The sequence below is a fragment of the Xenopus laevis genome, chromosome 4S, assembly GCF_017654675.1.
Source record: "Xenopus laevis strain J_2021 chromosome 4S, Xenopus_laevis_v10.1, whole genome shotgun sequence".
Classification (NCBI taxonomy): Eukaryota; Metazoa; Chordata; class Amphibia; order Anura; family Pipidae; genus Xenopus; species Xenopus laevis.
Window position 1 is genome coordinate 55592262 of NC_054378.1, and position 27698 is coordinate 55619959.

The window sequence follows — 27698 nt, forward strand, 5'->3', positions numbered from 1 at the left end:
TTCTCGGTCCGGACCTGCCAGCCAGGCATTGCCTGGCACTGTTCACACCTTTCTTGTTATGGACTTTCAGCCACGCATAAGTTCTACTATGAGTATGTTTTTTGTTCAATAATGTATCTACTTCTTTCAGTACCAAACTACCAATAGCTTAACACAGACTTGCGTGGTGCAGGTGATGAGTAATATTCAAGCGGGAAAGCGCCGGCCAGCCTTATACGATTGTTATGAGGTAATTTGGCCGCCGGGCCTGTAGAGTGCGCTGTTGGCTCATCTCTTAGTGCCTGTTTCCTCCTTGTCAGTCCCGGAAGCCGCTGAACCCCCGGCCAGGCCTGGCTGCGCTGAGTGCGGCCGCCCACCTCCTCCTGCGTGCGGCTTCTTGCCGCCTCCCTAGCCCCGGGCTTAGGGGCCTGCTAACTCGAAACCCCGGAGCCATGCCGGGTCCGCAGGCCGGGAGCAAAGCCCGTGTGTATGCCGATGTCAACAGCCTGAGAAGCCGCGAGTACTGGGACTATGAAGCGCATGTTCCCAATTGGGGGTAAGTAGTGGCGGGGCACGAGGCTGGTGGTGCTTGAGAATCAGCTTTTTATTGCGGGGGGTGAGATACAATTCTAGTGGGTGTAGAACTGATTTGTACAAACGCGGAATGAAATATGGGGGATGGAATAGCTTAAAAGATGGTGGGCAAAGAGCAGGGAGGTTGTGTAGTCAGAACACACACACACACACACACACACACACACACACACACACACACACACACACACACACACACACACACACACACACACACACACACACACACACACACACACACACACACACACACACACACACACACACACACACACACACACACACACACACACACACACACACACACACACACACACACACACACACACACACACACACACACACACACACACACTATCCGCAATTTACTCTCATTAGCAATTGTTTAGACGGACGTGCCCATTATCATTTACATATAGAGAAAATTGTGTGATTTCTTGTTTATAATATTAATTCATAGTCCGAAGGGGAAGTTGACACACTTTGCTGCTAGGTCGCAAACCGTACTAAAGGGAAAGTAAACCCTAACACAAAATGTCTAACGAAACTGCCATTCTAAGTAACCTGCGAAATTGTAACATTCATTATGAATTTATTCTAAATGATATGGTATCAGCCCCCTTCTGCTCTTTGCCTTGGTGCTTCTCACGTTTGAAACAATGTAGCATCAGATAGCTAAATAGAAAAGAAGCGGCTACAGTGAACTAGTACTAAATGGTTTCAAGGGTGCTGAAAGGAACAAATACATTGTTTAAAGGACAAGCAAACTCTATTATATACTTTCAATTACGTTTGCAAATCATTTTTAATATATGTAGGGAACACGTGATGAATAATTGATTAAAATGACGTTATCTGTAATCGTGTAACATTTTATTGCTGGGTATACATCTTCATTAAGGATTTCACCTCCTTTTTATGGCAGCAAACTCAATGGACTATCTGCCCAATACATTACATTTTTACTACTTATTAAATTCACCTTTTCTTTTAGCTCTGTAAGACCCTAAATTATTTATGGGCATGTGACTAGGTCTTTACTCTTCTGTAAGTGCAATGTCACATGTAGCACTTTGATCACCTCTCCTACAGGCAGATGCATTGGGTCAGGTGACCTGCTGGGTTTGTGTAAGTCTTGCAGATGTAGGTGTGGGTGAAGGTCTCCATATAAGCAAGTTTTAATCATTCTGATGACATCGCTTCCAGTTTAGTGGTGCTTAGTGTAACAGGCTGTGGGTATGGCAGTTGAGGTTCTGTTCACGTAGCGGGTCTTATGTGGGTAAAAATGCAGATTGCGGATAAGGTCTGGGTTTCGAAAATTGGACTATAGCAACAAAGCATCTGAGAACAAGAATGGGGATCGCCATCTGTAGTATAAGTGATTTTCTACGGGCAAGAACATGCTGCATGTAACAGCCCTAAATGCTGGTGCTCTTCAGACCTATGCCCTAGTCCACCTGCTGATATCATATTGGTCAGTCAGATGACAATGTGAGGAAGAACACTAATGTTCAAATGGTAAGAATGTAAGATGATAAAAGTAACACTTAGCTGGCCATAGATGTTGAGATTTTTAAAAGATCAGATCCTCATCGTGAGACCACTATTTTCTCGGAATGATCGTACGAATTGACCATCAACTAAAAAGACCAATTTGCCAGGAAAAAAAAGGGGAGCTGCCTGCTTGGCCCTGCAAACATAGATAGATTGCACTTGGACCGACAAAGATTTTTTGACCTGGCCGATCAATTTCCTGACCGATGACGGCCGAAAAATCGTAAGATGTACGATTGTTCGAATCCCACTAACCGCATGATAAGGATTGGTCGGACTTCCCTAAAATCGGTCGTTCGGCAAGAAGAATCGTCGCGTCTATGGGGAGCTTTAGGCAGGTACCAGACAGTTTATTTTAAAAGAAGAAAATACATAGCGTAGTCCCCTGTGACTGTATCCACAAGTGTGTAATTCCCTAGTGTCACTTGTTGGTGATAAACTACTTAATGATACATTATTTGATGCCCTAAAGACTACTCCGATCCTATAAAGGAGTTTGCTTCTCACAGAAGTTAGCTAGAAGATAGGGCAGTTTTCTCTCCAGAGAAAATATTTGGCCAAAAAGGAAGATAAAAATTGCCTCCCCTTTCTTTCTTTCCTGCCTGCTTAAGCTGGCCATAGATGCAAAGATCCGATCGTATGAACCATCGTACTATCGGACTTTCCCATCTCCCGACCCACCACTAACCATTCAGATCAAAGTCTTACCAGTCAGATTAGTTAAAGAACAGATCAGCAATGTTCTGCCCCTGACAGCAATCGTACGATATCTATGTCCAACCAAAGCTAGTGACAGTCTCCCACTGAATATCGTAGGATCGGCAATAGAGATATTATCGGCAGCTGACAGAAATTTTCTAACCTGTCCGATCGACCAAACGACCAATATCCGCCGGACGAAAAATGTCGGGACTCTCCACACACGGTTCGAAAATCGTACGAATCCTCGATTCGTACGATCAGATCTTTGCGTCTATGGCCAGCTTTAGTCTCGGCGTTTGCCAGTAGGACTGTGGACATTTTTGAATATCAGAACACTATAGGGATTGACCATGCATCTTAGTTACTTGTCTCTTTCTTTAGCCACACTTAGGGGCATATTTATAAACATGCAAAGTTAGTTTTACACCAATATTATAGCAATATTTTGTTTAAAGTAAGTAATCCAACATTTTACGCTCTGATTGAAGCAGTGTAAAAATTAATTCTTCCACAGAAACACGCATAGGTTTATTTATTTTTAATTTTTTTGCTCAAGACAGGTAATGATTTTTTTATTCACAACTTTATCATTGCTTATATGTTTACTGCTTTTTATTCAATACATGATTATAAAGTGGCTAAGGGAGTGCAAAGTCATTTAACAGACTGCATTTATTCCTTTCGGGCTGAAACGCCTGCATGTAGAGCCCTTAAACAGACCTTGAAAAAGTTTTGTGTTCGAATTTTCTAGTTTATAATAGATTTAATTATATTCTTACTAGTTTTAATCCGGGATTTAAAGGGAAATATAGTTTAATTCATTGAAAGGGTGCTAATTTCTAACTTGTATTTACATGTACTTTTAAAGCACCAACTTGGTCTGCAGTGCTGTACAATAAATTTGTGCATACACTGAGTGTACACACAACATATGGCGTATCATTTTGCACAAGCTGTGCTACATTCCACCGATGTTCAGACACAGGGAGTATTGTTCCCTATGAAACTGGCCACACAATTGCTAGTATGGTGGTTACGAATGCATGGAAAAAAGGTAAAGTGTGGTTCTGGACTACTGCAGCCCCACTCATCTCTCTATGTCCTGTATCATAGTGGGTAAGCCATCTCGTGACTGAAAAGGGTTTGTGCATTTTGTTATCCCTTTCATTTCATAATGCCAGTTTCTTGGAGAACAACATTCAGCTGTTCAGAGCAAGCCCTTCAGCAGTAAGTTTCTTTCACAACAGCTGAAGGTTTTTTTTATATTCATCAGCAGAGTAAAATCCTGTCGAGTAAAAAGTAACTAGCTAATAATAGCTAGTAATAATAGGTGCAGAGTTTGCTATATGCCTTATGTATAGAAACCACTATGCTTACTTTGATATTTCAAACTACAATAGAACAATAAATGTTACCGACAGATTGCCAAAATGGAATAAAGTGACCAAAATGTAACTTTAGACTGTGGACAACCTTATGTCATATTTTTTATTTTTTTTTATTTTAGCTTCTTGCCTCCAGGGTTAAATGCACCTTTATGCAACAATAAGTAGTAATTACTAAAAAGTCATCATGATGCCATATATCAAATTCTTATTCTGGTTAAGTGTTACAATAACTGACTGACAACCAAAATGACAATCAACAGCAACAAAAAAAGAAACCCCAAAACCTTACAGATAGACAAATAGCACATCCCAATATTACGGAGAATTTAAAGCAAATATTGAAGCAGAAGGTACCCAAAGTAACCACTTATTGCTAAATATTATCTAGTCACATAATTGCATTGCACAGGTTGTACATATTCAGTTTCATGTCTTATAATGTTAAAATACCGTTAAATGTATCTGAATAACAACAACATACTGAGGTAGTTAAGGTTACCTGACCAAAGATTCTGTTAGAGAAGTATCATTTACATGTGTATAAACATTTTGTACTTTGAGTTTTTGCATCTTAGTGCAGATAATCACTGACCTGCATGTTGGGATATTGGGAAAAATAGAGAACCCAATTTTTTTTGTAGAGCAACTAACTTGGGTACCATGTCTCCTGTCAGATCACCCAAGGGCTTTTTTGCTCTTGTTGAACATTTTCTGGCACCTAGGATTTGTAACTCAACAATAACTGAAGAGAGAGGATTTATGTGTAATATTGCCATCAGGCTATACTGTATTTGCTATCTCACACTCAATATGTGATCTGCTGTATTTGACCAAGGACAGTTACCACTATATGCTATGACTCTTAATAGGACAAACAGTATAGGATTTTGTGAAAGAAATTCACCATAAACATGCATATATTTTCTTTTTTTGCAGGGGGCGGGGTTGTAACTGCTTTTTGGAGTAACATTTTACTCTTTCCCTTCCTATAGAAACCAAGAAGATTATCAGCTGGTTAGAAAGCTTGGACGCGGCAAATACAGTGAAGTGTTTGAAGCTATAAATATCACCAACAATGAGAGGGTCGTGGTTAAGATTCTGAAGGTAGGCCTACACAGTGCAGTGACATGAAGCAAAGGCTATGTATCTGATGTATTTGTCGGTTGCTATAAATTAAGAAAATGCCCTTTGCAGATGACTTTGCAGTGGCTTTAGTTTAAGGCTCTGCACAGAAACATTTTATATCTGTCATTTTAATTTTCCTCTGTATACCAGTGAAACTGTAACTTTTTTTTTATAGCCTGTGAAAAAGAAGAAGATAAAGCGAGAGGTGAAGATCCTTGAAAATTTGCGTGGTGGTACCAACATCATCCGACTCATAGACACCATTAAGGACCCTGTGGTATGTACTGGATTAATTGCCCTTAGAGGGAAACTATATCCCAAAACAGAGTAGCTGTCTTTAAAAATATATCATGTAAAACAGCTCATATGGAAAACCCTGCTTTATCTAAGTAAACTATTTTCATAAAACATACTTTTTTTTAAGTAATATGTGCCATTGGGTAATCCTAAATAAAATTCACTGCACACAAACAAACCAAACATACATGTTGGGTCATGTGAGCCAACGAATGGGCAAAGTTCCATCTTTTACGCCTACATTTCTTCCTGTTACAGCTAGAGCTGCAGTATCTCTGGTCAGGTGTTCTCTGAATGAGATTCCTAAGGCCACTTAATATGATATAAACTATTTTCTAGTTAAAAGAACAGTAACACCAAAAAATGAAAGTGTTTTAAATGAATGACAATATAATATAGTGTTGCCCGGCACTGGCAAAACTGGTGTGTTTGCTTTAGAAACAGAACTATAGTTTATTTAAACAAGCTGCTATGTAGCCATGGGGGCAGTCATTCAAGCACAGGATACACAATAGATAACAGATAAGTTCTGAAGAATCCCATTGTATACTACAGAGCTTATCCATTATCTGCTATGTATATTGTGCCTTTTCCCCAATGAATAACTGCCCCCATGGTTACACAGCAGCTTGTTTATCCAAGCTATAGTAGTCTTTCTGAACCAAACACACCAGTTTTACCAGTGCAGCGTTACACTATGTTGTATTTTCATTACAGTAAAACACTTTCACTTTTTCGTGTTACTGTTTCTTTAAGTTCATTCTGGGGTATAGTTTCCCTTTAATATACATATGCTGCACTACTTCGTTTGGTTGAAACACAATATTATTTCTATTGCACCTAATGTACATTACTAAGTTGCTTAGAATTACATTTTCTTTCATTACACTAAAACATTTTTTTTGTGAATAACCCTTTTACAGGAAACTTTTTAGGAGTTATAAACAGAGGGGTCCGTTTACTAAAGTGCGTTAAAAATATACGCACAATATATAGACAGAATTTTCGCCAAATATGTTATCGCCAGTTTACTAACCTGCGGTAAATATAAATTTGCACATTTTCTTGCGCAAGAATAATTGTTCGCCAGTTATCGCATTCGCTGAAAATAACGCTACGTACACATTAACGCCTGGTTTACTAAACAGCGAAATGTGATAAAGACAAAATTAACGCCAAAATATTCGCAAACTTTTACCGCCACCTATGTAATGGTGTTAAAGTATTTTTTTCGCCAGAAAATTCTCAAGGGGCAGGAAATATCCCATAATACAGTTTTTTTTTTACCCATCGTTCTTTGCTGACAGGAGAGAGATCTGTAGCTATTGCTGACAGGATGTTTTGGCTTCTGCTTCTATCTGTTGCAACAGCAGCAGTTTCAGCTCAGAGGTGTATTATTGGCAGCGGGCATCACAGTCCAAGGATTCGTCAGCCTCTACGCTTTTTTGGTTTCATTGTGATTGGCTACATTAAAATGTGCATTTCTATGAAGGAAAGAGATTGACTGGTATCATGTCTTGTTCCTATGATTCTATTGGTAGAAGGGTTTATAGGATGCAAACATGTTTGATTGGTGTTACTCTGGTGATGTTGTTGGATGGTATAATCATCAGTCAATAAAGTTTGAGTTTTGAAGATGCATTTCTGGCCATAAATGTCATAGTAAAAATTGCCATAATAACCGCCATAAAACAAGACTATTTTATAGCATAAATATTCGCAAAAAAACGTAATTTTTCGCCGAAAATTCGCAACTCGCTAAAATTACCGCTAATGTAAGCTGGTTCCTTACCGTAGTTACTGCAAGTGATCGCAATGACTTCTGAGCATATCGCTGTTTAGTAAACTTAGTCGCTGCGAATATTCTGCCGTAAAAATATTCTCAGCTATAACATGCAGAAACTTAAAGTCAGATTTACCGCACTTTAGTAAACGGACCGCATAGTCTTTAAATGTATTTTCTTTTTTAGTCTGCCAGGCTGGAATGAAATACTGTGCCTACCCTGCACAGCCTATGTTATCTCTTTAAAGGGGTTGCTCACCTCTAAAGCTGGCCATAGATGAGAGACCACGATTATCTCGGAACGATCGTACGAATTGTCCATCAACTAAAAAGACCAATTTGCCAGGAAAACAAAGGGTAGCTGCCTTTCTTGGCCCTGCAAACATAAATAGATTGCACTGGGACCGACAAAGATTTTTTAACCTGGCCGATCAATTTCCTGACAGATGTCGGCCGAAAAATCTTAAGATGTTCGATCGTTCGAATCCCACTGACCGCATAATAATTTCGAAGGATTGGTCGGACTTCGCTAAAATCGGTCGTTCGGCAAGAGAAATCTTTGTGTCTATGGCAGGGGTCCCCAACCTTTTTTTACCCGTGAGCCACATTCAAATGTAAAAAGAGTTGGAGAGCAACACAAGCATAAAATAGTCCCTTTGGGTGCCAAATAAGGGCTGTGATTGGCTCTTTGGTTGCCCCTATGTGGACTGGCAGCCTACAAGAGGCTCTACTTGGTACTATACTAAGTTTTTATGCAATTAAAACTTGCCTCCAAGCCTGGAATTCAAAAATAAGCTTCTGCTTTGAGGACACAGAGAGCAACATCCAAGGGGTTGGAGAGCAACATGTTGCTCGCAAGCTACTGGTTGGGGATCACTGGTCTATGGGGACATTAAGTTTACTCTGTTCTAGAATGGCCAATTCTAAGCAACTTTTCAGTTGGTCTTCATTATTATTCTAATAGTTATTGAATTATTTGCCTTTCTGACTCTTTCCCGCTTTCAAATGGGGGTCACTAACCCCTTGTTAAAACAAATGCTCTGTAAGGCTACAAATGTATTGTCAATTTGTTATTGCTCACCTTTCTATTCATGTATGAAAACCTGGTTCCAAGTATGCCTTAAAGGAATACTATACCCCCCAAACAATCTAACTCTCTTCTATAAAAAATATTGTGCATAAAACAACTCTAATGTAAAACCCTGCTTCATGTAAATAAACCATTTTCATAATAATATATTTTTTTTAGCAAAATGTGACATTTGGTAATCCTAAATAGAAAAAAATTAAGGAATGTCCCCTGGGTTCCTAGGATTCACGGTGCACACAAACAAACCATAAATGTTAGGTCACATGAGCCAATTAACAGACAGAGTTCTGTATTTTGCTTCCACACTTCTACCTGTTACAGTTAAAGTTGTAGTATTTCTGGTCAGGTGATCTCTGAGGCAGCATAGAGACCATCACATAATTGTGGCTCAAGGTAAGAGATGTAAAAGGGCAATATTTACTTAAATATATATATATAACAGTTTGGTAATATTCATTAGTAGGCCACTTAATAACTATCTGTTGCTCAAGTATTAAATTTGGGGCTATAGTTTTCCTTTAAGCTCACCTGTTACTCTGCCTTTGTCCAAGAAAGGCTTAACATGTATCTTAGAGAATAGCAGAGACAGGTACTCGCAGATTAAACTGCAATCTGTTTTTATTCACACAACATGTTTCGGGCAGAAGCCCTTTTTCAAGTGTTGTGTGAATAAACAGATTGCAATTTAATCTGTTCATGCCTGTCTCTACTTTTCTCTACATGACATCTTTCTATTCAGGTCCTCTCATATTTCTATTCCAATCTCTCATTCAAATCATAGTTTAGTTGCTAGGGTAATTTGAGCCCTAGCAACCAGATTGCTGAAATTGCAAATTGGAGAGCTGTTGAATTAAACACTTAACTCAAAAACTACAAATAATAAAAAAAGAAAGCCATTTTCAAATTGTCTCAGAATATCACACTCTTCATCATACTGAAAGTTAACTTAAAGATAAACAACCCAACAACCAATCACAGGCATGTGCAGGAAGAGGGATGGCATATTGTGGCATGCCTAGTTGTATTTGAACTGGCAGTCCTGAAAGAAGGCATATCAGGTTCCTTCAAGCACATGCATGATGTTGTGCCTGCTTTTAGTGCAGCACACTGTGTATGTGTAGTGAATAGCGATGGCAGCCCACGTACAGAAAATAACCAGTATAACTCATTAATTATTTTGCCTGATAAAGGGGATGGTTCACCTTGAAGTTAAGTTTTAGTATGTTATAGATTTGCCAATTCTAGGCAACTTTTCAATTGGTCTTCATTATGTATATTATTTATAATTTTGAATGATTTGTCACCTTCTTCTAAGTCTTTTCAGGTTTCAAATGGTAGTGACTCACCTCATATTAAAAAGCTAGTGCTCTGTAAAGCTACACGTTTATTGTTATTCCTACTTTTTATTGCTCATCTTTCTGTTCAGGTCCTCTCCTATGCATAGTCCAGTCTCTTTCAAATTGGTGCATAGTTGCTAGGGTAATTTGGACACTGGCAACCAAATTTCTGAAATAGCAAACTGGAAAACGTCTGAATACATAACTAAGCTAAATAACTCCATAAAAAAAAGAACCAATTGCTTGTCTCAGAATATCACTCTACATCATACTAACTTAAAGGTGAACAATCCCTTTAATACTTTGTTTGCCAGAAAATGTTGATTACAGAGTACATTTTACAACAAGCCAATACATCCATTAGAAATAGATATTGAACAGCCAGTTTTCTCAGTCTGGCACAGTTTCTTCAGTTTCCACTTTTACTTTCATAAAACTTTTACATAGAAAATACTAAAGGGGGGAAAATGTTTACTTTGTTTCTAACTTGCCACACACTAGACTGTTGTTGCTCCGGATCCTGGACTCGCAACATTTTTGCCCCAACAACCTGTTATCCAGAATTGGATAACAATTGCTTGGGACTTGGGGGTTTCCCGGATAACTGATCTTTCCATAGTTTGGATCTTCATACCTTAAGTCTACTAGAAAATCATGTAAACATTAAATAAACACAATAGGCTGGTTTTGCTTCCAATAAGGATTAATTATATCTTTGTTGGCATTAAGGATGCACCTAATCCACTTTTGGATTCGGCCGAATGCTTCTGCCCGGCCGAACCGTATCCGTTCCTTGTTTTTGTGACAAAAAGTCATGTGTTTTCCCTCCCGCCCCTAATTTGCATATGCAAATTTGGTTCGGCCGGGCAGAAGGATTCTGTGTATCCTTAGTTGGTATTAAGTACAAGGTACTGTTTCATTATTACAGAGAAAAAAGAAATCCTTTTTAAAAATTTGGGAGACAGCCTTTCTGTAATTTGGACCTTTTTGGTTAACGAGTTTCCAGATCACACATCCCATACCTGTACTGCCAAATTCTCCTTAGTATGCTCTGAGGTTTTCAATAATCAATGATTGACTGTTTGCTTGGCCCAAATACAAACCAACATGCATTTTACAATAGCACTTCCATGAATAATTTATTCTTGATAAAGGGTTTATGGATAATAGATCCCATATATGCATTTTGATATGTTTAGCATATATTTATATGCTGTATAATAAACTCGTTTGATCAGGGCCGGAACTGGGGTAGGCAGAAGAGGCATGTGCCTAGGGCGCAACTAAGTGGGGGCACCAAGCAAAGTACCTCTTCTTTAGCCTACCCCTGGTCCAGACCCTTGTTCCCCCACCGGCACTCCTCTGTGAGTGTGCTCCTAACACCCCCCACGTTGTCAAATCACCACCAGGGGGGGAGGGTTTGGGAGATTGGTCAAGTGGCCGGCGGGGTTGCCTAGGGTCGGACAGCTTGGACCGGGCCTGCATTTGACCAGAAGTTTGTGTTCAAAGGGTAGAGTCTCACTGAATACCAGACTCCATTCAAGATGGTGTAATCTACAATTTTGATCCTTTTTAAAAACTCCATACATTTTCTGTGTTCTGATCCAAAGCTTAAATCAGGCATAAAATAATGAAAATATGCAGCGTTCTTAAATTCTGAATCAGCACTTGCTGATCTGGCTTGACAAAACCCTATAACACTGAAAAGGATAATATTCGTTTAAACGTCTTCTTTCAACACAAATTTACAACAACTGTTTTGTGTTTCATGTACATCTATAACTCATGTTTGTTAATTTATCTACAGTCCAAGACTCCAGCCCTTGTTTTTGAATACATCAATAATACAGATTTTAAGGTAAGTGTGCATTTCTTCATTATATATTTTTACTCACAGACTGCAAATAGCCTTTGTTATACTGTAGATGATCTCCTCTGTCTGAGCAATATGTATATTAAAAATATGTGCAAATTATCACATTAAAAAAAGGATGATTTATAAAAGTTTTCTCAAGGAGTCTGTTGGACACAGGGGACCTTGGGTATAGCATCCACCAGCAGGAGGCAGGACAATAGAGAAGAGGAAGAATACTCCTCTCTGCTGCTATAGCCCTCACCATTTCAAAACAAATCTCTGTAGGGAAGAGCAAAATGGATACTATGGTGCAGTACCCTTACATTTGTATATTAAAGTGCCAAGTACAACACACTGCTGTGTTAATTACGTAAAACTTGTTTAAAAAAGTGCCATGTGCTGTAGACCATTCAGGTAAGTAAGACCAAGGATGGTAAATCAGCCCACCTATAAGAAGAAATATATGATAGTGCAGACGTATTTATTAAAAAATTAATGTGCCCCAGCAACGGGTTATAATTACAAGATATCATGAAATCAAAAACATTGTACAATTAATACTGCTCCTGATCCTTAAAGGGATACTGTCATGGGAAAAAAAATAATTTTCACAATGAATCAGTTAATAGTGCTGCTCCAGCAGAATTCTGTGCTGAAATCCATTTCTCAAAAGAGCAAACAGATTTTTTTATATTCAATTTTGAAAATCTCACATGGGGCTAGACATTTTGTCAATTTCTCAGCTGCCCCTGGTCATGTGACTTGTGCCTGCACTTTAGGAGAGAAATGCTTTCTGGCAGGCTGCTGTTTTTCCTTCTCGATGTAACTGAAGGTGTCTCAGTGAGACATAGGTTTTTACTATTGAGTGTTGTTCTTAGATCTACCAGGCAGCTGTTATCTTGTGTTAGTGAGCTTCTATCTGGTTACCTTCCCATTGTTCTTTTGTTTGGCTGCTGTGGGGAAAAAGGGAGGGGGGTGATATCACTCTAACTTGCAGTAAAGAGTGATTGAGTACAAGTCACATGATATGGGGCAGCTGGGGAATTGACAAAATGTCTAGCCCCATGTCAGATTTCAAAATTGAATATGAAAAAATCTGTTTGCTCTTTTGAGAAATGGATTTCAGTGCAGAATTCTGCTGGAGCAGCACTATTAACTGATTCATTTTGAAAAAGAAGGAAAATTACTAACCCCACCCTCACTCCAACCATAGAAAAATTCAGGTTTAATTTACTTATGGTGAGCTATTTGTGGCAGCATTTGCATATTCAATTATATGGCCAATCATAAGCACATATGTAAATAGGGCAAGAGAACTGCTCTCCCCAATGTTGCCAACTATACCTTAAACCATGGACCTTCCTATATTGAAACCATTTTACAATAAGGCAAGGGGCCCCGATGCCAACTAACGACACCCCAAGTCCTAAAAACACAAAAGTTAAAGAAGGTTAAGATTTAAAAAAGTTAAAAAGCTGCCAAGTCTAAGTCTATGTTTAAACCATGAGGTTGTAAACTATTCAGCTCAAAAATCCAAAAGATTTCTCTTTGCCTCAGCCTAATAAGTCTGTCTCCTCCTTTAAAACTGGCAGGGATTTTTTTCAAGAACTAAAAACATTGTACCCTTCGGATCACTATTGTGGCTCTCGTTATAATGTCTGGAAACACTATGGTTCTTTTCAGTTATCTGTATATTGCGGATGTGCTCACTGATTCTCCTTCCTACAGTTCTTTTGGTTCTACCCACGTTCACTTTTTTACAAAGACATCAAATATACAACATTAATAGAGGAACAATTAGTAAAAATGTCTATTCTAGGAAGTTCATCGCTTATATATTTTTTTGGGCATAACAAATGAGCAAGCACCACATCTACTCTTTTGGCATTTGAAGGTGCCTTTTAAACCAAAGTGGTGCCTCATGTCTCCTATATCCCCAAATCCTGGATGGGGCTAACATGTTTTTGATAATCAGTGCTCTCCTAAAGCCTTGGTTTATCAATAGACAACTGGTTTAAAATGGGGTCTGCTGTAATCAAATGCCAATGTTTTAAGATATTTTTGATATGTCCACCTGCTTCATTGTATCTGGTACAAAAAATTGCCCTTTTATTTGGTTCTTTAGACCCTTGCTTGGCCTTTAATAAAACGTTCCTGTCTGTTTTAGATGCAGACTCACGTGCTGTTTGTATCCATTCCTACCTATAGCCTTTCTCCTTGAACCTGGTTTCCAACACTTGACATTCTTCTAAAAAATCTGACTCCCTGGAGCAGTTCCACTTAACCCTGAGGAACTGTCCCTTTGGTATGTTCTTAACACAGCCCTTGAAGTGCCCACTGCTGGCATGCAATAGGCCATTCCTATCAGTGGCTTTCCTGTATAGCTTACTTTCAACCTTTCCAATCTGAATAAACAATGTGACATCAAGATAATCTATTTTGTCCTTCACTTCAGCAGAAAATCTCAAATTGAAATCATTCTGATTGATAAAACTAATAAAATTCCTGGCGCTCTCAACATCCCCCTTCCATATAAACAACAAATAGTCAATGAAGAGAGTATAAAACACAATATTCTCCTTATATTGAACATTTTTCCAAATGTTGATATCCTCCCATACCCCCATATATAAATTAGCGTATGAAGGTGCAAACTTACTACCCATTGCTGTTCCCTGCAACTGTAAATAAAATACAATTTCAAATGGAAAATAATTGTGTTAGAATGGAATTAATTCTGTTTACAAGGAACTCCTGCAAGGGTATTGAATGTTCACTTTCTTTCTTAAGTTTTTCACCAACAAATACCATCCCTTTTAACATGTGGAATACTAGTATATATTGATGTAACATCACATGTTATCCGGACAAAATCTTCCTCCCATTTAATATTCATTATTTTATTTAGAAGATAGGTTGTGTCACGAAGAAATGACTCTTGATTTTATACTATATCTTGTAAGTGGAAGGCTACAAACTCTGAAAGATTACTAGTTAAAGACACAATGCCTGAAATGATGGGTCTGCCGAGAGGGTTATTAAGACATTTGTGTATCTTGGGGAGATGATAATATATTGCTATTCTTGGGTTAAGGTTGTTCAAAAAATTGAACACCCCATCTTCCAATATGTGTTTCTCTTTTGCCTCTTTTAGAAGAAGTGTCAATTCCTTTATAAACCTATCCGTAGGGTTATGGTCTAATTTGCAATAGGTGGATGTATCACTAAATTGTCTTATAGCTTCATTAACATAATCCTCCCTCTGCTGTATGACCACACCTCCCCCTTTGTCCACAGGCTTAATAATGATGGTATCATCTTTTATTAAATTATGTAGGGCCTTTTTTTTCTGCTCCCGCTTATTTCAGTCCGTATAAAAGGTGACCTGCCTGGAACCCAGATTTCTCCTCCTGGCTCTTTTCTAAAAAATTTTTATATGTTCCAGTAATATAAGAATGACATATTAAGGAAATTAAACATTATTTTACTTTTTTCATGCGTTTGTTTCTTTTTTTGTTTCCTTTTTCACATACAGCAGTTGTATCAGATTCTAACGGACTATGATATCCGCTATTACATGTATGAGCTTCTCAAGGTTAGTAAGTCTTCCTCCGGCTGTAAACAAATGTCATCTATTCTGATTGGTCAGCTTTTTAGGTTTCTCCTTAGTTTTGCAGTTGTGCTTGTATAACCAGAAATTAGTTTCTTTGCATTTAATTTCAGCTTTGACATTTAGTGCAAGAAATAACAGACCATAAAAAGCACAAGCCCTGATGAACCAATGTTGAATAAAGCAGTATGATATTTCTTTAAGAAAGGATTTGGTGCTTCCTTGGGAAACATCACTTGAAAACTTGCTAAAGCTTCTAGTCCCTTTTTTTGAACGACTGAACAACATTTTGGAGTAAATAATGGAATTTACTTTTTGGTTTCTCTTAGGCTCTTGATTACTGCCATAGTCAAGGAGTTATGCACAGAGATGTGAAACCACATAATGTCATGATTGATCACCAGCAAAAAAAGGTACAACCCAAACTGACTTGCTTCTTCCCCCAGCTGTATTAACTTTTGTTTTTCACTAGCCTTTTTTTTTCTTTTGTACACCCAGATATTTGTTTTTAAGTAAAGCTGGTTTACAAATATTTTATTCTGTTGTTACATAGGTTGAAAAACAACATGTCTATAAAGTAGAAAAACAGCCTCTGTTAATTGACCCAGAGAAAGTAACTGTTATTTCTCACCATTTAGCTCAGATTGATAGACTGGGGCTTGGCAGAATTTTACCATCCAGCACAGGAATATAATGTCCGTGTAGCATCACGATATTTCAAGGGCCCCGAACTGCTGGTGGATTACCAGGTAAGTGATCTGTTTTATTTGGTAAAATGCAGGTAACATTATTGAAAATGTTATTTAGCTTTGTTATTAAAGGGTCTCAGGTTATAGAATTTTACATTTGTTTCCGAAAACATTTGTTTATTAATGTAATATATTCATGTGTATCTATTTTACATTTGTTCTCTGAATTTTAAAAAACTGTATTTCTTAAAACAAAGTTAGCGCTGTATGAGAGAAGAATCTATATTTGTGTCTTAATTTGCACAATGGTGCCTTTGGGGTGGTTCACCTTTTAGTTAACTTTTAGTATGTTCTAGAATGGCTTATTCGTGGTCTTCAATATTTATTTTTTGTTTTTAATTATTTGCCTTCTTTTTCTGACTACAGCTTTCAAATGGGGGTCACTGACCTCATCTAAAAACAAATGCTCTGTAAGGCTACAAATGTATTGTTATTGCTACTTTTTATTACTCCTCTTTCTATTCAAGCCCTCTCCTATTCATATTCAAATCTCTTATTCAACTCAATGCATGGTTGCTAGAGGAATTTAGATTCTAGCAACCAGATTGCTGAAATTGCAAACTGGAGAGCTGCTGAATAAAGCTAAATAGCGCAAAAACCACAAATAATACTAAAAGTTAGTGTAAAGGTGACCAACAGGGGTTGTTCACTAAAAGTTCAGTTTGTTTCAGATAGTTCACCAGAAATAAGACTTTCCAATTATTTTCTGTGACTATTTTTCTAATATTGTAAAGGATTAAGTGTAAAGTGTCACTTTTCACCTTCTAAAGCAACTCTGGGAGATGGCTGTCACCGACCCTGTAAACCAGGGGTGTCCAAACTTTTGGCTCGCAGGGCCACATTGGAAAAAGAAAAATTTGTCTGGGGCCACACATGATATACACAAACACGTTTGATTTGTAAAAGTAAAGGAAATACACAGAAAAGAAATACAATGCCAGTTGGATAACCAGATGGAGCTATACACTGTAATATGGGACACCTGGATATTAAATAGACTTATTATTATTACTAACTGGACAATGGGCAGAGTCCCCCCTCCTCCTATATCCTTTGCGACATGACGTTTCCTCGGGAACCAAACTGGGCCGCATTCATATGCATCCTGGGCCGCATTTGGCCCTCGGGCCGCAGTTTGGACACCCCTGCTGTAAACTGTTCTAAATTGATACATTTAGTTGATACATTTCTCATCTTTGTCTCTGCTGAGAAGAATCCCTGGGTTTTAAAGACAGCTGTTAGAATTGATACAATAGTTGCTAATATTCCACAGATGCTGCTGACAAATGTATCAACTAAATGTTGCAAAATTGTAACCGTTTCGAGTCTGCACCTGAACTGATAAAAGTGTTGAAAGGTGAACAACCCCCTTAAGGGCTAGTCCACACGGGGAGATAGCGACGCGTTTGCGGTCGCGGCGACAAAGCGCCGCGACCGGCGCAGGCGACAGTTTTGTATGGGCGCCTATGTAAAAACGCCTGTGCTAACCACACGAGGCGATGCGCTTTTCAACAGTCGCCTGAAAAAGCCTGGCGAGGCATTTTCAGGCGACTGTTGGAAAAGCGCATCGCCTCGTGTGGTTAGCACAGGCGTTTTTACATAGGCGCCCATACAAAACTGTTGCCTGCGCCGGTCGCGGCGACTGTCGCGGCGCTTTGTCGCCGCGACCGCAAACGCGTCGCTATCTCCCCGTCTGGACTAGCCCTAAGTGATGCCTCCATATGGTTTATGACAGGAGATGTATTTTTTCTGTGTTGCCTGAGAGTAGTCGAATATTACTGCTCATAGGACAGGTATATTTAAAGCACTTTTATTAAAGGGATTCTGTCACGTGTTAGGGAGCTGTTATCTGGTTATCAAGTCACATGACTGGGGGCAGCTGGGAAATTGACAATATGTCTAGCCCCATGTCAGATTTCAAAATTAAATATAAAAAAAAGTTTGCTCTTTTGAGAAACGGATTTCATTGCAGAATTCTGCTGGAGCAGCACTATTAACTAACTGTTTTGAAAAAAAAACAAAACATTTTTTTCCCATAACAGTATCCCTTTAGTGGTCCCGTTGCAGCAGACAGTCATGATTTTGTTGCTTTGGAAATAAAACATGATACATGTGTTTAACAAATTAATAAGATAAAGTCTAAACTTTGCAATGGGCATACAAATATTTTTGTGTAACTTTATTTATAAAGCACTACAAGGATAGGCGGCCATGTATAAATGTTATACTACAGAAAATTGCCCACAGGGAAGACAACATTATAAAGATTAGGTAGCAGACCAGTTAGAAAGTGGTTGCCATAGACTAAGCGAGATGCAATATGGGCTTAGTGTTTTAGCAGTTGTTTATCAAAGAATTTGTTGTATTTTTGAAATGTTCTGGAGGGAAAAGCAGCAAATTTTGTGGTGGCGTTTATATGATTAGAGAAGGATAGGATTTGGTCTAAGAGAACCCCCAGACAGGATGCCGTATCAACAGGGTAATGGTCATTCCATCCATAGTAAAAAGAAAAAATGGCAGGTGTAGGTGCAAACAGTGAACACGTTTTAATGCAAATGATAATATATTCAAGCAATAATGTTATGAAAGGTCTAAGTGACTACAGTAGGACAGTACACTGTAAAAAAAGAAAATGCTTAAGGTTTGCATAAAGAGAAACTTACTGGAACCTACAGGACTAGACTGTAAAAAGGACCATAAAATAATCCATGCAGATAGAAGTAGTTACAGTGCTGGTTGACCAGTAAAGTCACAACAGCAAAGGTTGAACTTCATGGAGTACACATAGTGGGCCAATTGTTTAATTGTAGGGCAAAGTTTTTTTCACTCCTACTATATGTATGAGGGCTGGGTGGCCTTATTCAGCATACAGGTCTTTGGTAAGAAAGATAAGTAAACACTTTTTTCATGGAAACATTAGTAACCGGAAAACCATGCTTAGAACAGATCAATTCTCCTAAATTATTTGTCCACATTCAGTTGCTAACTACTGCTAAATTGTTTTTAATTTTGTTCAGATGTACGATTACAGCCTAGATATGTGGAGTTTAGGCTGCATGCTGGCCAGTATGATCTTCCGGAAGGAACCCTTTTTCCATGGACAGGACAACTATGACCAGGTGACCGTGTAATGGGGATGAATAAAATCTTTAAGTGAGCAAAAGGATTCTTCTGGCATCAAAAGTTTTTGGATGTTAAGGCGAATGGCATAAAAGGAGTTTTCTCTGTTGGCAGAGGCACCTGTTGCCACCCTTGCTGCCTGCCATTGACTTGAATGGTAACCACCTCTCACTGTTGTTTAGGTGGATTTTAAACCAAAAAAACACATTTTAGGGCTAATATTCACCACAATGTGTAGTGACAGGTGGTTGCCCCTCCGGAATAGCAGAAGGCAAGGGAATTAAACATTTTCCACCACACTGGGCTGCTGTTATAGCTTGCTAGTAGTAGATTTAGAGGTGCAAGAGTTTCTAATTAGAATTGACAGTGGGTCTTTATATATACTGCATATTTTGTGTTAAAATACAAGGTCTGAAGTAGGTAGCATGGACCACACTTTTCAAGCTTTTTATTCTATGATTTTTTTTATCTTTCGTTCATGCAGCTTGTCCGCATCGCCAAAGTTTTGGGTACAGACGAGCTGTATAGCTATTTGAAGAAATACCACATAGAGCTGGACCCTCATTTCAATGACATCCTGGGACAGTAAGTATTTGTGATAAAACAGTACTACTTTTATTATTAACATGTATTTATATAGCGCCAACATATTGCGTAGCCATGTAAAGTAAATGTTATTATACAACTAAATCACATGAAATAAATAAATAATATATATATATATATATATATATATATATATATATATATATATATATATATATAACATATGGAGTAACATACATCACAATCAATACCGGTACAAAAGGTAAGGAAGGCCCTATGCAGAAAGAGCTTACACTCTAAAGGGAAGGGAGTAATACACAAGGTGTGGGAGTGGGCAAGATCGAATTAAGTGGGTGAGAAATGTGGTATTGTATGTGGTGTTGCGTTTGGTAGTTAAGCAGAGTGAGGGTAGGCTTCTCGAAAGAAGTGCGTTTTAAGAGATTTCTTGAAAGCAGAAAGGTTGGAAGAAAGTCGGACTGACCGTGGGAGAGAGTTCCAGAGGAGGGGTGCAGCCATTGCAAAGTCTTGAATGCGAGCATGTGAGGAGGTAATGAGAGAAGAGTTGAGTAGCAGGTCAGTAGAGGAGCGTAGTAAGCGGTTAGGTGAGTATATAGAGATGAGTTCAGAGATGTAGGGTGGGGCAGAGTTATGAAGTGCTTTGAATTTCAGGGTCATTAATTTAAATTTAATTCTGAGAGGTAGTGGAAGCCAGTGCAGGGATTGACAGAATGGCATACTACTTCAAGTTGCAAATACATACTGCCAGAAATAAGCACATGCCTATGGCACAAGGGAGGAGGACCATTGTTGCTCCCACTCCATGTCACAACTCCCTTCTTGTCAACCCTGGTTTGCTTTTCACTTCATTGGTAGTGGGTGGCTTGTTTGCAAAGCATTTTTGGCTCTTGTTAGCATCAGTCAATATGTTTTTAAGTAGACTTAAGGTGAACTAAAGCTTTACCAAACAGTTGTCTATTTAGTATATGAAATACATTATTTCTAGCCATATTTTATTTAGGCTTTAGTTCTTCTTCAAGGCATAATGCTTCACATTACTCGATTTATATGGAAAACAGCAGTGTCCTAGCAGTTCAGTTAATGGACCTATATCAAGATATCATTTCTCTCTTTCTCAATCTATTTATCAGACATTCAAGGAAACGCTGGGAGAATTTCTTACACAGTGAAAACAGGCACCTGGTGAGTGCAGAGGCTCTTGATCTGTTGGATAAGTTACTGCGCTACGACCACCAGCAGAGACTGACTGCACGTGAGGCCATGGAACACCCATACTTTTGTAAGTGTTGAACTACCAACTTTGGTTGGACAACCTCACTTTTTATATGATTAAAAGTAAGTAGAAGTTTTAGAAGGGTGTTCTGGTCAATGGATTTAATTGTAAATGTGTTGTCGGCACTAAAAATCATATACTGTGTATTTATACAGCCTATGGAAATTATTCAACTATAACGTGCAAAACTATCAATATTTTGAGTTGCACAGTAAAGCATCTTCTAAAAAAAAATGGTAACACTGTATTTTATATTTAAAGTCAAGACAGTACGTCCCTAAAAACACTATTGCCTAATAAAACATTGCTTGTTTTCCATCATAGATCCTGTTGTAAAGGAGCTGCAGGCTCAGACAGACAGCACTCTGCTTCCTGGCAGTCTGTCAGCAGCTCGATGAGGACTGGGGACTTGTGGGTAACTGTCTTCTACTTTTCTTATTCCTGTCTCCTTTTTTTCTTCTATACCTCTTCATTTCCCCCTGCTGCAAATAATTCTGCAAAAGTTAGGAAAAGCGTGTAGTTTCTGGCAAATTATTTTGACTCTGCATCTGAGCCACCAAAAAAAGATTGTAAGTACAACAATGTAGGGAATAAATATACTTCAAAATAACATGCGTATTTAGCTTGTTGCACTGTAAAAATAAAGTTAATGCATTATACTGCATTACTTGTTTTAAAATAAGTTTTAGTACCAACTTACATGCCACATTAATGCCCCTCATTGAGTAATACAATGACGATTTATGCATTTAATATCAGTCCCCCAGCAAAACGTTGACTGAGGATTAACACCATGTTGCTCTTAGCTAAAACTAGGGCTTTCTAGTGAGAAAAGCAGGGAAGCTGACTGATATGAGAAACGCCTTCTAAATGCTAAAAGGCAGATAAAAGCAATATTCGCCTACAGTTTGTATACAAAAGTAATAAGAAAATGGCCAACATTTAAGACATCCACACAGGCCATTTATGGGGCACTCTGATGGGCCTACTAGGCAAACCTCCAGCTGAAAAAATGGGCAGATCTATCAGGTTTGAAAATCTTGCCTGACGATGACTGCATTGGTTCGTTGATGCAGTACTTTGGAGACCTCCCCAAACGAGCAGATCATTCAATGTATAGTAAGCTTTAGTCTAACAATTGACCAACTGCTAAAAGCATTAATATGCTAGTTTTCAATGGAATCTTTATTCTGCAGCTGACCAATTTGGAATTGGGAATTGCCACGTGTTAAATTTATCATGTGCAAATCTGTCTTAATCTAGGGAAAATACCATCTTCTGTTGTCCATGATTTACTAACTAGATGTCACTCTTAAAAGACGATTTCCAAGGCAGGTAAATCTCCCTATGGTCCAATATCTGTAAATTTATTTGGAGCTGGACAGTAGCTTTATGCGGATTTAATAATAAGTGTAAAGGTTTTCGTTTTCAAGTGAATAATCTTGTGAAAGTATAGTTGCAGAGTCATCAGATTTGCTGCAAAGCCTTTCTCCAAAATATTCTAATTTATCTAGAATATTTATTTAATTAGCTAATTTAACTATTATTGTTTCAGATATCGATTTGTAGCTAGTGTGTGCTTCACATCTAAAAACCTCTGTCTTAACCCTTCCCTCTTTTTTTTTTTTTTTTTTTTGTTCTTTTGGCATCTTCCATTTCCGACAGTCTTTATATCTTTCATGTTCTCAGGAAATCGCTGCTGTTCTCACCATGTTTCCGTGAGCAGAACCAGACGACGCACTGGAGCAAATTCTGCTAGTGGCCGCAGTGAACAAGGGCAGCACAGGGGCAGTTGTATCTGCTGGTCCCAAGATCATCATAACCCAGAACGCCTCCTCACTTTACTAACCCAGACACCTTGATGGACAGGTTTTCTGTGCTGACCATCTGCATCTGCAGAGACACATCCACTTATAGAACCTGTGCACTCAGATGTTTGACTGAGGGGCCCAAAGCCAGGCCTTTTCCCACCTTTCCTTACCTCTGAAAGCAGGAAACTGCTTACCTATACCTTGGTTAACCCTTTGCCTTCTGGACAGAGCTTCCTTTAAGGGGGTTTCAGGTATATTTTTGCAGATGTTTAACAAGAATTTGCTGAGCCTCTATGATTAAAAGAAGCCGGCAATATAGTTTAAAAAGCATTGAGGAAATGCAAACCTCTGCAGATAGCCTGGAATTGTATGGTTATAAGCTTGATGTTCTGTGATATGGAGTCGTTTGTTACAGGGTAATATGTAGGATGCAACAGAATCAACCAACCTGTTTAAAGTCAGCAATATACCCTCTGCCTAAAGTAATATTTGTGTATGTGTGTGTATATATATGTATATATATATATATATATATATATATATATATATATATATATATATATATATATATATATATATATATATATATATATATATATATATATATACACATACATATATATACATATATACATATATACACACAAATATATGTATACAAATCTCAATATACAGGCGCATTTTGGGTTATGTGGCCACAAATTATTGCTCAGGGATCTTGGCATTCTTTTCATTACTTAGTCTTTCTGACAAAGGTGCCATGGTCCTCTGCAGAGCCAGCAATTAATAGTCACCATTCAGCTTGATTTTGTGCAAGCAGTGCACAAAATCACATCCCAGTAATAATTATTGAACTCTATGGCAAGTTGCCTTTCAAGTTTGTGTTTGTAGAGAAATATTTGGCACCTGCATAACCAAGGCAGAGCTCCAGACTTATTATTTCTGTTTGATGTAAACCTGAGGTTACCAGATTATGTGATAATATGGGGACTACAAAATCCAGCAACCTGCATTTATTAGAATCATCCTTCATTTTCAGGTGATCTGGTAACCCTATTATAGACATATTAAACAGTGGGCCTCTGGACTCATTTCTGGAGAAGAATAGCCTGGTTCTGTTAACCCCATTATTACTAGAACAGCCTGTAATCAAGTGCTGATTCTCTGCCATTAAAGGGTTACAAATGTCCCTGTGGGCTTTAATATGATTTGGTTCTTCCTAGACAAGTGTTACAAATTTTGATCAGTAGTTTATCAGTCTTTCTAATAGAAGACACAGGTAATCAATAAACTTTTTGTTGATGGAAGACTACAGTAAATTCTACTTCATCCAATCCTCCAAGACAAATGTTTTAATTTTATCTCAATCTAAAGGGCTTCACTTAATTTTAGTGGCCATGAATAAGAGATTAAGTGAGATTCTTTAGATTTTGTTGCTTAAATCTCACCTGTGCTGTATTTTGTCCACAGTGTGCTGTTACAGCTTCACCTTTGTCTTGTCATGTGGCCTAACCCAGTCTGGAGTTTCTTCCATAACACCATTTATTGTGTGTTTAAAGCTACCTCGGTGAAAGCTCGGATGCAGGTTGGAATCTGCTGCCTGTGCAATGCATTCTGGGCTTCATAGTCCAGTTCTGAAATAGAATTATTTGGGGGGAGGGATGATAATAGTTATACGATATTTTGTCATTCCTTTATATTTTTTTTTTCCTTTAAATTATTATCTCCAGTAAGGAAATGGTGTGAGCAGTCTACTGGCCCCGAGGCACGGTTACTGTGTATATTAAATCTGGCAACATATTAAGCCCTTCAGTGCCAAAGGACCTGTCCTGCGGGTCTCGGGCAGTGAGGGAGTTGGAGGTCTTTCTGTTTGTGGTCTGGTATTTGGTTTATATCCATCTCAGGTCTGAAATGGTAAGGTTTGCAAACCCATTGTAAACCATACCAGTTACGTTGGTAACATGATCCCAAAATAAACGAGAAAATAAGTTGGGCTTCAGTTTTGCTATTTATGTTTAGTTTCAGAGGGGCTTGCACTGTATTGCTTGTTAAAACAATACACTTGTAGCCTATTTTGCTCTGAAGGATTTAAAGATTTACCCTGGTAGCTATGAAGTTTTGGGGCTATACACCAATTACTGCTCCTTATGGTTGCATAATAGTTGTATACCCTGTTTTATTCTAAACTTTGTGTCTCTCAGGTGGGTAGAAGGAAATCCTTTTTATTTTTCCAAACATCCTGAAATCACAGCCGCAAGGAAAAGCCCTAAGGGTGTTGGGTGTTAGGTTCTCACTTGGCTCCCTCCCCCATGGCTGTATGGAATCCCACCCACTTGGAATACAGTCTATAAATACCTCTGGTCAGCAGTTCGGACTCCAACTTATTTATATTTGGATATATTATGTATGTATGTATGTATGAGTGTCACTTTGTCTGTCCACATTTGTGGATGAGTCTGTATGCAAAGAAAACATAGCTGGGAACTTACTTAAGCAATATCTGTGCGTGTAAAGTGACAACTGGCCATCACTCTTTTTAGGTAATATTACACACATCACCTCGTTGCTTCTAGTATTATGGTGGTTCTTGAAGAAATATCCACCGCAAAGCAGGCCAAGTTTTTTTTTTTTTATTTCTTTCACAGTGCTTCATTAACATCATGGTCCCTTGTTTTGTAAGAAAACAATGAGTGACATCCCTTGTAGGCCCTATAAATGAGTTTTTAAACTTAAATATTTTAAATATGTTGCCAAATAACACCAAGTTATACATTTGCCACCAATTCTGCAACGTGACACCTTACTTTCTGATCGCTTTCATTCTCGTCAATCTACAAGGAATTTGAGTATAGTGAATAAAGTGTTGTTTACGTTAGACCTAAAGATACAGTTTGTTGATTGAGCCAGTGGAATCATTCCCCATTGTTCATGGGGCTTTTGTTCACTTTAGTAGCATTTACAATACTCTTTAGTAGCATTTACAATACTCTTGTACTTGAGCAGATACAACTATACAAATACATTTTTGGGTTACATTCAAAATGAGTCAAAAGAATACTGTCATCAAAATAAAGTGTTTGTGCCTGAAAAAAAACTTGTGTAATACATAGTGAATAAATAGTCTTGAGGGTAAAGTTAACTTTTTCATAAAAAACAGCGAATTTTTCTTGTATTGGGGCTTATATCTGGTATACTTATCAACTTTTTTAAGCTGCAAATTTGAGGATAAAGCCATTTAGCAATATAATCGATTTTTAGGCAATCTGGCCAAACCAAAAAAAGTAGGGTAAAATTGACGCTATACCCTCTTTTCAACCTGCATTTAATGAATAGTGCTTGGTACTTGCTTATTTTTGTTGCCTTTTTGTTATTTATTGAGCTAAACAAGGCAAAAGGGGAATTGAAACTCCTACATGTTTGGTTCTTGCAAGTTATATAATTATATTGCGCAGTGCACAGATAACCCCCTGCAAAATGTAATTGTGTTTACCTGTACACTGGTAATCTAATTATCTACCTTGCAAGGACCAGACATGGAGTAGCCTCAGTTTCCTCATTTGCTCCGTTAAGGGCAAGAAATAACAAAAAACATTGATTTTTCATGATTAAAACAATAGGCAAAAAGTATGTTCAGCACAAGGCCTTAGTCATTGCACTGTTGAACAAGGGGATCTACTGCCACTTTAAACTGCAATCTAATGACAAAATAATTTGGAAATCCTTGTCGCCATTTTGGTCAATGGCACCTATCAGAGCCAGTATCAAATACATATTAACAATCTGACCAGTACAACCTAAACACGTTTAATCAAACTAAATATGCAGGTTTTAAAAAATCCCTTACTTTGTCAAATGGGAGGCCATACTGAGACTTTAACAGTGACCATAACATGCAAATTTCAGGAGCATGCTCAGATTGCAGCACTGCCTTGCATATTCTACCCAGAATGCCTTGATTTAGTAAACTCCTCCAAATGAAGGGCACACACTAACTTCCAGAAGGTGTGAAAATCCAAGATGCCTGCCTCCGCTAGAACTGCAGTGGAGATAAACGAAAATCATATCATACTTACCGAGATTTTCTTTTCCTGGACTGGGACATGGCAGTTGGCACCAATGGGTTAATCCCTCCTGCCATGCAAATGGGACAGGAAATACCAAATAAATACTTGACTTCCTCCCCCGGCCGCAATCTTGTTTCTCTTGGAGTCTCCCCTAGGGTGGGAAGCCATGCCCACTGCCATTTTCCAGTCCAGGAAAAGAAAATCTCGGTAAGTATGATATGATTTTCGTTTTTCCTGTTCCTTTCACATGGCAGTGGGCAACAATGGGATGTACAAAAGCAAACACAACAATATGCTAGGGAGGGTATTTTATTTTTAACCCATAACAGATTTCAAAACGGCCGTTCCAAAAGCGTACATTTGCTCATGAAAACATCAAACTTGTAGTGTTTCAAGAAAGTGTGAAATGAGGGCCGCACTGCAGCTTTGCAAATGTCTTCTGATGAAGTTCTGGCCTGAAAGACCCAAGATGCTGTGATTCCTCTCGTTGAATGTGCCTTAATGCTAGAGGGTACTGTGCTGGAATTGGCAGTATATGCTGATCTGATGCACTCTTTTATCCATGCGGCAAAAGTGGATTTTGCTGGATGCATTTTTTTACCTTCAGGTATAGCCAAGAGGGAGTCGGTTTTCCTAATGCTGCTCACTCTGTCCAGGTAAGTTTGGATACATCTAACCACGTCCAATATGTGCCACTTTTCCTCTTCGCTATTTTTTGGATTTGGAAGAAAAGAAGGTAATATTATTTCTTGTGTCATATGGAATTCTGACATCATCTGAATGAACCCATCCGCTGTTCTTAG

At 38.3% G+C, this 27698-nt stretch overlaps 1 protein-coding gene across 4 annotated transcripts; it reads left to right on the forward strand.

Annotated features, from left to right (window-relative positions):
- The first annotated feature begins 256 nt into the window (after positions 1-256).
- On the forward strand, positions 257-25714 carry csnk2a2.S (casein kinase 2 alpha 2 S homeolog). Of its 4 annotated transcripts, none has more exons than XM_041561262.1 (12): positions 257-535; positions 5210-5321; positions 5518-5619; positions 11657-11707; positions 15243-15299; positions 15644-15727; positions 15953-16063; positions 19081-19182; positions 19668-19768; positions 20878-21026; positions 21345-21435; positions 22710-25714. In XM_041561262.1, exons 1-11 carry the CDS (start codon positions 432-434, stop codon positions 21416-21418), a joined length of 1047 nt encoding a protein of 348 aa, XP_041417196.1. In that variant the 5' UTR covers positions 257-431; the 3' UTR covers positions 21419-21435; positions 22710-25714. The 4 variants fall into 4 exon arrangements, with proteins under 4 accessions (XP_041417196.1, XP_041417195.1, XP_041417194.1 ...); XM_041561261.1 differs by having other exon boundaries at positions 259-535; positions 15240-15299; positions 22686-25714; XM_041561260.1 differs by having other exon boundaries at positions 259-535; positions 15240-15299; positions 21345-21431.
- The last annotated feature ends 1984 nt before the right edge of the window (positions 25715-27698 follow it).